This window comes from Solanum dulcamara, chromosome 10 (assembly GCF_947179165.1).
Source record: "Solanum dulcamara chromosome 10, daSolDulc1.2, whole genome shotgun sequence".
NCBI lineage: Eukaryota > Viridiplantae > Streptophyta > Magnoliopsida > Solanales > Solanaceae > Solanum > Solanum dulcamara.
The window spans coordinates 27995103-28005463 of NC_077246.1; the positions used below are offsets into that span (position 1 = coordinate 27995103).

General features: G+C 38.6%; 3 protein-coding genes across 3 annotated transcripts; 2 read left to right on the forward strand and 1 right to left on the reverse strand.

The window, feature by feature from the left end:
* Nucleotides 1-655: 655 nt before the first annotated feature.
* On the reverse strand, nt 656-2266 carry LOC129870041 (glucan endo-1,3-beta-glucosidase 8-like). The gene is made up of 2 exons (XM_055944620.1): nt 1929-2266; nt 656-1838 (listed from the first exon to the last, which is right to left on the reverse strand). Exons 1-2 carry the CDS (start codon nt 2264-2266, stop codon nt 656-658), a joined length of 1521 nt encoding a protein of 506 aa, XP_055800595.1.
* Nucleotides 2267-5589: 3323 nt separating this feature from the next.
* On the forward strand, nt 5590-6540 carry LOC129869734 (uncharacterized). The gene is made up of 3 exons (XM_055944366.1): nt 5590-5609; nt 6030-6229; nt 6359-6540. The coding sequence occupies exons 1-3, from the start codon at nt 5590-5592 to the stop codon at nt 6538-6540; spliced, it is 402 nt and encodes a 133-aa protein (XP_055800341.1).
* Nucleotides 6541-8820: 2280 nt separating this feature from the next.
* Nucleotides 8821-9951, forward strand: LOC129869735 (uncharacterized mitochondrial protein AtMg00810-like). The gene has a single exon (XM_055944367.1). The coding sequence runs from the start codon at nt 8821-8823 to the stop codon at nt 9949-9951; it is 1131 nt and encodes a 376-aa protein (XP_055800342.1).
* Nucleotides 9952-10361: the final 410 nt, after the last annotated feature.

Consider the following 10361-nt stretch of genomic DNA (forward strand, 5'->3'; position numbering starts at 1 on the left):
CTCGATCTGCCTGTGATGCCTATTAAGTGCAAGTGGACTATACTCACTCTTACTTTCCTGCATCTTTGGGTGCTGATCCTGGTTCCACGCTCCCCGCGGTTAGAGATCGTGCATCTTGTAGGCATATCAGAGTTGTGGTATGTTCCTTGGATTAGGTTCTTCAGTACTTCCTCTATCTTTACTTCTGTCTTGTTCTGATTCTCAGACAACTTTGTAGTCATTTGACATTCAATATCTATAAGTCGCTCTCGTATTATGACTTCTTAGTATTGCGAATTGTGTATTCATTTTGGTTCAAACTTTCTCATTAGTTTTATTGAGGATACTTGGGAGTTATTATTGTCATCATCTTTATCTTTCTGTATAGTGCGATTAGTTATTTTATTTATATTGTTATTTTGTATTACATCCAGCGTATGAGAGAGGTGAACAACTATCTATTTATCAAGTGTCGTACCATGTGTTCTATCAACTTGACATGCATGGAACATGAGATTAAAGAAAGATATATCAACATGCTTGCCAATATAATGGATCTCAAGCAACTTACGTCGATCCATACATTTTATGTCAAACAAGATTATAATTAAATCTCGAGTCTTCTAAAAAGCAAGAATTTAGAATCACAAATGATTAAATCACTTATATGATTCATCTACATGAAAAATAGTGAAACAAGAAAAATGATTCCCATAGAAGCAAAGGTTGATTTTGGAGATGAAGGGGAAGTGGATGATGAGGATGGAGCCTTGGCATCTGAAGACGATGAGTGATCCGAAGAAGGCAGAGGGGAAGGAGAAGGAGCAAGAGGAGTAAGTGTCTTAAATCCAATGGTGAAGTTGCAAGTCCTATCAGATGGATCCTTTGTGGTTACTATTGCCTTGCCTTCAAAATCACAACTTTCATCTTTTTGTTGTTGATATTGGAAATAAGCATTCACTGCATATGAAGCCTTGGCCGCGTCACTAAGGTTTTGGCAAGATGATCCATTAGTAAGAGGCGTACAATCAGCACGGTCACAAGCATATGTCATAAGGTCTGTAAAATTCTTAACATCTGGCTTTATCACACACCATTTTTTGGATAGTTTCTCCACATTTGGTACAGGCACAAGAGTCTTTTTCTTTCCATGAAAATCAAGAGGGAGCTTTGGTGTTCCATCTTCATAGTAGAGTCCCCAATGTGTCTCAAAGTTTCCTGGGAGTGTGCTCTTTCTATCCTCATCAAATAAGGCAAATAGGTAAGCCTCAATAGTTCCAGGGCGACGTGGACTGCCTTTTCCTTTGGCAAGATATGATACGAATCCTTTGTAAAACTTCTCAGCCAATGTCACATTGGCATAAGGGTTTCCATCTGTAGGCCATCCCATTTCTCCTACCATAATGGTCATATTTTTATACCCTGCTCCAGCCAGAGCAGCTGCGCAAGTGTCAAGATTGGCGTCAAAGCAATTGGTGTATTCAACACCATCTTTGTCCTTAAGAGGATTGCTCACACCATCAAAAAAGGCGTAGTCAAAAGGGAACGCACCATTTCCATAGAAAAGACTAAGAAAAGGATAAATATTGACCATGAAAGGGGCGTTGTTTTTGTTCAATATCTTAAGAATGTAGTTGAGAGGATCGACGATGTCAGAGCGAAAAAACCCAGCAGAAGGGACAGGATTCCAGCTTGGTGACAAGTAAACATCAGCATTTAAAGGTACAGTGGCCTTGGTGGTGTCACCAAGTCCAGCATCATTTAGTGCATTTTGGATGTTCTCTAATGCTGGCCCTGTCACATTTGTTAGTGTGTCTTTATAATCTCTCAAAAATGGCTCATTTCCAACACCTATAAGTCTGCACCAATTAATAAATAAATATAACTTTTCATGTTTCATTGAATTTATGGATATATGACAAACATATTTGGTAAAAAGATACACTTACGTGATATTAACACCTTTAGGAGACTTAGGGTCATAACGAATGACATTTTCTTTTACCCATTTCTTGGCTACATCGGGATTGACCAGATCCTTGAGGAGTTGATTGGAAATGCCAATCATGACCTCAATGCCAGTTCCTGTTAAGGCATTCAAGATAGTTTCATCATTATTGAAAAGCTTCACTTTCTTAATGCCATTTTCTTGCAACATTTTGACCACATCTTTAGGAGGCAACTTGTGGGAGGAGATGTCACCCCAGTTCACCCCAAGACCTTCTACATTGTGCCCCAAAAACACCAACAGGATTACTGGGAAAATATTCATCAAAAGATTTCCCATCTTTTTTCCTGTTGGCAGGACAAAATGGGATTCTTGAATGATTTGACACCTGCCAATTCTAACAAAAAGTGGGACGTGAATTTATAGGGAAATAAAAAGGGTAAAACGAAGCCAGGGCCATTGAATGAACCAATAATTCCATGAGTGGTCAAATAGTATCCAAAATCTAGGATTTGCTAAATGCATGTAACCACACAAAATAAAAAATTATTGTTTTTCTTTACCCTCCCTTTCATTTCCTTTTCTTCCATTGATTAAATGTTTCATTATTACTCTATGAAAGTTACAAAATTATATATAAAACTAACATTGTTTCAAATACACGCAATAAACATTTTGTAAGTATTGACTAAATGAATCTATTACAAATTAATTAATTTATTTAATGGTTTTTTTCGTCAAAAGTTATTATGATTTAATTAAATATTGTAAAATTTGTAAACAATAAAATAAGCTCTGGAAATCACTAAACACATAAGCAAATGTGGAGTAAAATAAATGAGATGAAACACTCCAAGGTTATGGGTTAATTATCAATCACATAAGGTTATCCGCCTAAATCTACTATCCTTTCTTATCCTTTATTTGTTTTATTTTGTTTAGCGTAGATTGTCTTGTTTAGTAGTTGTCTAATTTATGTTTGGGCATGGTTCACTGTTGTCATGACCCAATTTCTCTGGCATCTACTATATCCCACCAATAGTTAAGCCTAATTCATAGTCCGGAACCATAAGCAACGGACTATCACGCGAAAGATAATAGTAAGAAGCCAGATGCTTATAATAATTAGAAGAAAGAGGAGATCCACAAAAATAATATAGAAGAAACCACCCTAAGATCTGGCATCATTCAGTAATAGAGCATCTAATCAAAATAAAAGTACAAGGATTTTACAAATACAAAATAAGTACAGATTGTCTATGAATACAACGCAAAGACTAGCCTAGCCAACATAGATGGAAACCGGTAACTCCAAACACTAGGAGCTCACTGTAGTCTCTGAAGTCCAAAATTTGTTCTGCACAAAATCCAAATCAACAGTGAATACCATACTATAATCTGCAGGGCAGCAGAAGTTTAATATGAGTACCAAACGAATGGTACTTAGTAGGCATAGGCTAGCTGAGCCCCACAGATAATGCAAGTCTAAACAACATGTAAATAAGGAAAGTACGGGACAAGTAACTAAACAGGGGATATAACATGCTAGAACATAATGAAGAAATAGAACACATGGACTAAAAAAGTTGAGTCAAGGAACATACGTGGAGAAATCCAACAACCTACTCACAACAAGAAGGTCCTACAGAAGACAACTAACCAAGGATATACTAACGGTAAACACCAGTATTCACCAAAACAGACTAAAGGCCAATTTAACATTATAAACACAATAGCACCAACCACGGGATCATTCCAAGCCACAACACTTAGCCGACTATTAGCGCAATAACACAGGAATACAGAAAATAGTCAAACTATAACCTAGTTAAACCCCCATAAGCTCGAAAGGTACAAAACAACAAACATAACACAATATGTCTCCATAAAACTGACAGGTACAAAAGGCAATAAATATACTGGTGATAGGCGATGCATATGAATGCAAGTTATGAAAAAAAATTTATAGTACCATCTATAACTAGTGCCATCCATAATAAAACATATACACCCATCCCGACTCTCAGCCTGCCCAGTATAGGACCCATGCAACTTTCCCATCATGTTCAGTGTGTCACATGTACAGAGGGACCCATATGAGATCAAGAAGTCCGTATAGCATCTTTGTCCCCAAAACAAGACTTAGACATATATCATTCCCATAGTGGTACCGAAGGTACAAGTAGCCAAACCAGTGTAATAAAGGGCGACGATGTGTCGGCTAGTCAAGTAAAAAGATGAGTACATCTCAGATGCTTCTAATATTTTAAGTATAAAAAACGTACGTCCTCGATGCCTCGTATATCTCAAAAACCATTTAACAAAGTGATCCAAGTGGTACTCGTTAAAACCAGTTTTAAAGAGTTAAAACTGTAAAAACGTTCTTTCTCGAAATAAGTAGTGAAAATCTCATGCATGAGCTGGCATCGTACCACAAAACATGTGAGAATGAGCAACCAATGCAATGCATGTCATCACCAACATCCAAACAAGGCACACGGAGTCAGAATACAATACCAACACTTCCATTCTAGAAAGGTGAAGAGAACTAACCTGGGGTCCAACTGCTCCACGATCACGTCTTCAATCCCAACAATGTAAAAATATCTCAATAAAAGCATCATAAGTCTACTGCTAATCATAAAGTGCAGGAATAAAGAAGTGGCTCAAAAGTAAATTCAGGAGAGAGTAATACCTTAAGGAACGACGTTTTACTCCAAATATGCCACTCCAGCTCACAATCGAGCACAGCTAAAACAAACTTATGGCTACAACGAGCCACTAAGGTCTTAAGTTGTCACGACCCAATTCCTTAGGTCATGATGAAATCTAGTATAACCCACCAGTAGGTAAACCAACCCATCAACCCAGAACTTCAAGTAATGGGTTTGAGGGAAGAAACTAAACAAGAGTGGCGAATTATAAAGATAGGCAGAAAGAATAAGCGGAAGTAAACCAAAATATGATATAAACAACTAAAGATCCCTCCCAAAACCTGGAAGTCACAAGTATAGAGATGCTACAAAATAAAAGATGAGTACAAGTTCCAAAAGTGGATCGAAAATATATACAACAACTAGTTAGTCTCAAAAGGTAAAAGATGGGCCATCCATACTGAAGGAGACAGGAATGATCCAAAAATGTCAAGTGCTAACCCTAGTCTCCGAAGCTGATTGCAAAAGGCTCGATCTATCCACGACGGTAGATTGTGCTCGGTCCTGCATCATAAAAGTAGATGTAGAGTGTAGTATGAGTACCAAGACAACAAGTACCCAGTAGACATCATAGGCCGAATGAGCAAAAAAGGTAAAAAAAACAATATGAAAGAGAGGAATAGCCTAAATAGGAGTCAACATAAGCATCAAAAGAAAAAAAGAGTACTACCTATGAGAACTACAGCTAACTATATCCAACTGGGCCCCCATAAGCCCAGCCGGGACACTCGTGCACAAGTTAAATAAAAACCCAGACGAACCTCCATAAGCCCGCTGAATACACAAAATAGCTACAACTACCAAGGCTAGGAACCAAGAATCTGCGATGTCAGGAGCCGAAGTACTGTATCATTTCCAAACCCAGAATCTCCAAAATTCAATCAATCTAGAGGTGACTTAGGGGTCGAGGCCGGAACTGGGACCCAGATGTTCGCTCGAATGTTTAAAATGGCCAAGGCCAGGACTGGGTACCCGAATGCTTGTCATAATACATAAGTGCGATAGAGGCCAAGACTGGGTACCGGGATGCTCGCCATAATACATCGGTATGATCGAGGCCGAGATTGGGTACTTGGATGCTCATCATACTAGCAAACTGGTAGAGGCCGGGGCTGAGTATCCGGATGCTCCTCGATAATTCAGAATGGAGGCCAGAATTTGATACCCGGATGCTCACAGATAATTTATCCCATGATGCCAAATATTCTACTTCCTAACTAGAATACAACAGTACCAAAAATCTTTTCCTATCATCTCTTCTCATGGCAGATTCGCCCAAATTTCATCCCGCTCTCACCGTCATTAATATTAAGTCTCGTACCCATAATATTAGATAATGAGCAAGGCTTGTATCATTCTTGGGCTACTCTGTTCATCAATATTTCTAGGGTTTATGATCTTTATGATCATTTGGTTCCACCCACAGAAGCATCGGCTCTGGCTGCCTACACTACGACCAAGTTGGTTAATCCGGCTCTTTGGAAGCATTTGGACGCTGTTATATTGCAATGGATTTACACTACCATTGCTCCTGATCTTCTTCTAGCTATCCTCAAACGCAATGACATGGCGGAGGGCGCGTGGAACCGTCTTGAATATCTACTTCAAGACATCAAAGCCTCCTGATCCACCCATCTTGAGGAGGACTTTATGAATGCTATTTTTGAAGGTTTCACCTCAATTGACAGTTATTGTAATTATTTACAATCTATGGTAGACAGATTGGCTGATGTTGATGCTCCGGTGACTAATAGTCGCCCGGTTTTACATCTTACTGGCTCCTTACCGGAGGCGTATAGTGGTACGGTGGATTTTATACAAAATCAAGAGCTATTGCCCCCCTTTGAAAGTTGTCGTTCCAAATTGAAAATAGTTGAGCGTACCATAAAGGCTCATTAAGCTCGTGAAAATGGTGTATCTGGAAGTCGGGCTAATAGCGCTGTCATGGTTGCCGCACCTTCTGCCTCTTTGAATGACTCCTCTGCTAGCAACAAAAGAAACAAAAATAATAAAAAGAGAAATAATTCAAAATCAAATGGCAAGAAAAAGGCAGCTCAACAAAGCCTAAGTGGACCCAGTCTAAGTCAGTCGCCACATCAGTAGCACCAGTGGCAGCCATGTCATCAAGGCCCATTACCACAATGGCAGCCGAGGTGGCAGCTTAGTTGGGGAGGTTGGACAGTGCCTCCTTGCCCATTTCCTGCATTCTAGTGGCAGCCAAGGCCCAATCCAGGGGCCCAACGCCCTTCAACCTCTAGGTCAGGCGTACTTGGGCTCAGACCTCTATCTTTTAATACTCTTGTACCTATTGCTCCTAGCTACGCACCTACTGCTCCTAGATATACACCCATTGATATTGAGGCCGCTATGCATGCTCTTTCCTTTTCTCAACCAGATGGGAACTACTACATGGATACCGGTGCTACATCTCACATGACGGTGGATGTAGGTATTCTCTCTTCTTATTTTAATTTAAGCAATAAGCATCATAATATTGTTGTCAATAGTGGTCATTTAATTTCAATTATTGGTCACGATCGTACTATTTTGCCCCACCCTATCCACTATTTACCTTAAATAATGTGTTACATGGTCCAAAACTCATCAAAAATCTAGTTTCAGTTCGTAAGTTTACCATAGATAATATGGTTTTTATATCATTTGACCCTTTCGGTTTCTCTGTTAATGACTTACAGAAGGGGAACAGACTAATGAGATGTGATTGCACCAGAGACTTATATCCACTTTTCTCTAACTCTCAAGCCGTTTCTTCCACCAATCAATCTGCTTTTACTGCTTTGCCTTCAGATATTTGGCACAATCGTCTAGGTCACACTAGAGATAATATACTTAAGTCTCTTTGTAGTAAAAAGTTTATTGATTGTAATAAGGCTTGTAAAACTTTTTGTTCTTCTTGTCCTCTTGGGAAACATTCTAAGCTACCTTTTTATGATTCAGTTTCATATACTTTTTTTCCGTTCGATATTATTCATAGTGATCTTTGGACTTCTCCCATTGTTAGTACTTCCGTCCATTGTTATTATGTTCTTTTTCTTGATGACTATAGTAAGTTTATTTGGACATTTCATATTGCCAAGAAATCTCAAGTCAAACATATTTTCTTAGTTTTTCATGCTTTAGTCAAAACTCAATTTGAACGTAATATTAAGACGTTTCAGTGTGACAATGGTACGGAATACATCAATGGAACTTTTACAGAAGTTTTTGAGAAACATGGCATGGTTTTCTGTCTTTCATGCCCTCATACATCTCCTCAAAACGGCAAGGCCAAAAGACACATAAAATCCATTAATAATATCATCCGAACTCTTCTTGCTCATGCATCCATGCCACTATCCTTTTGTCATCATGCACTCTCCATGGCCACATATCTTCTCAACATCCTTCCTTCCAAGGTATTGAATAACCAATCACCTGCTCAAATCTTATATTAAAGTGATCTGAATTATTCAGGTTTGTGTATTTTTGGTTGCTTATGTTTCCCATTATTCTCCTCATCTACTATTCATAAATTACAAGAAAGGTCCACACCTTGTGCTTATTTAGGTCCATCTCCTAATCATCGTGGTTCAAAATGCTATAACATATTGAGTGGTAAAATCATAATCTGTCGTCATATTCATTTTGTTGAAATTGAATTTCCATTCTCCAAACTTCACAAAATAAAACATTCGGATTATGATATTTTTAGTGACACTATTAATTCCCATTTAATATATCATTTGTCACAAAATTCCACTCAACCTACATTTCAAACTAACCCACCTAATCAACCGGACCAACCTGTGTAGCCCAAAATAAATTCAGCCTCTCTTCCTCAATCTGGGTCGCAGTCTCACACGGGCCCAGATCACACCTCACCTCATGCTGCTTCTCCTCCACCTAGCCCAGCTATCTTGACCCCTCCTCACACTACTTTTAGGCCTACTAACCTCATTTCACCCCGCATGACCACTCGTGCATCTAACGATATTTTTAAACCCAACCCCAAATACTCTTCCAACTACCATACTACAATCACTACTGATATTTCTCCTATCCCAAAAAATCCTGTTAGTGTGCTTCATGATCATAATTGGAAAACTGCAATGTTAGATGAATTTAATGTTTTAGTTGAAAATAAGACTTGGGAATTAGTGTCTAGGCCACCTAATGTGAATGTTATTCGGTCTATGTGGATTTTTCATCACTAACGGTTCTTTTGAGCATTACAAAGCTCGTCTTATTGGTAATAGAAATACAAAACAGCAGGACATTGATTGTGATGAAACGTTTAGCCTCGTGGTTAAACCGTCAACCATTAGAGCAGTTCTCAGAATTTCTCTCTCTAAATCTTGGCCCATTCATCAAATGGATGTCAAGAATGCTTTCTTACATGGTCGTCTCAGTGAAACAGTTTATATGCATCAACTCATGGGTTTCCATAGCAAACAATTTCCAGACTATGTTTTCCTTCTGAAAAAGTCTTTGTACGGGTTAAAACAAGCTCATCGGGCTTGGTACCAAAGATTTGCTGATTTTGTGGCTACCATTGGGTTCTCTCATAGTAAGTCAGATCACTCTTTATTTGTTTACAAGAATGGTTCTGCTATTGCTTATATTCTGTTATATGTGGATGACATTATTCTTACAGCTTCTTTTGACCATCTTCGTAAGCATATTATGGCTCTCTTGTCTTCTGAATTTGCTATGAAAGATCTTGGTCATCTGAGTTTCTTCTTGGGTATTGTTGTCACCCATAACACCCATGGTATCTTCTTATCTCAGACACAATATGCTACAAAAATTATTGAACGTGCTAGAATGTCTAACTGCAGTCCCTGTCCTACTCTTGTTGACACTAAGTCCAAACTTAGTGCAACCGCAGATACTATGTATGATGATCCGACTAAGTATCGTAGTCTTGCAGGTGCTCTTCAGTATCTCACATTCACTCGGCCAGACATTTTATATGCCGTGCAGCAGGTCTGTCTTCATATGCACGCTCCGACTAATGAGCACATACATGCCCTCAAGCGTATTATACGCTATCTTCAGGGTACTTTAACCCACAATTTGCATTTGTACAAATCCTTAGTTAATCAACTTATCTCTTATACAGATGCTGATTGGGGTGGGTGTCCTGACACCCGTTGTTCCACTTCTGGGTATTGTATTTTTTTTAGAATAATCTGGTCTCTTGGTCTTCCAAACGGCAACCTACTCTCTTCTGTAGTAGTTCAGAGGTGGAGTACAGGGGTGTTGCTAATGTTGTTTCTGATTTATGCTGGAACTGAAACCTACTACTAGAGTTGCATTGTCCCATTCAAAAGGCTAACCTTGTTTATTGTGTCAATGTGAGTGCGATATACTTATCCGGCAACCCAGTTCAACATCAACGCACTAAACACATTGAGATGGATATTTACTTTGTTCGTGAGAAAGTGGCTCGTGGCGAAGTACGTATGCTACATGTGCCGTTCTATTATCAAATTGCTGATATTTTCACAAAAGGACTTCCGCACATTTTATTTAATGATTTCCGGGATAGTCTAAGCATATGAGAACCTCCCGCTTTGACTGAGGGGGGGGTGTTAGAATATGTTAAAATATATTATGCCTTTAATAATATATTTTGAATATATTCTAATTAATATTGTACTTTTATATTTATAGCAAGCATATGTTAGAATATGTTAAAATATATGATGTCTTTAATA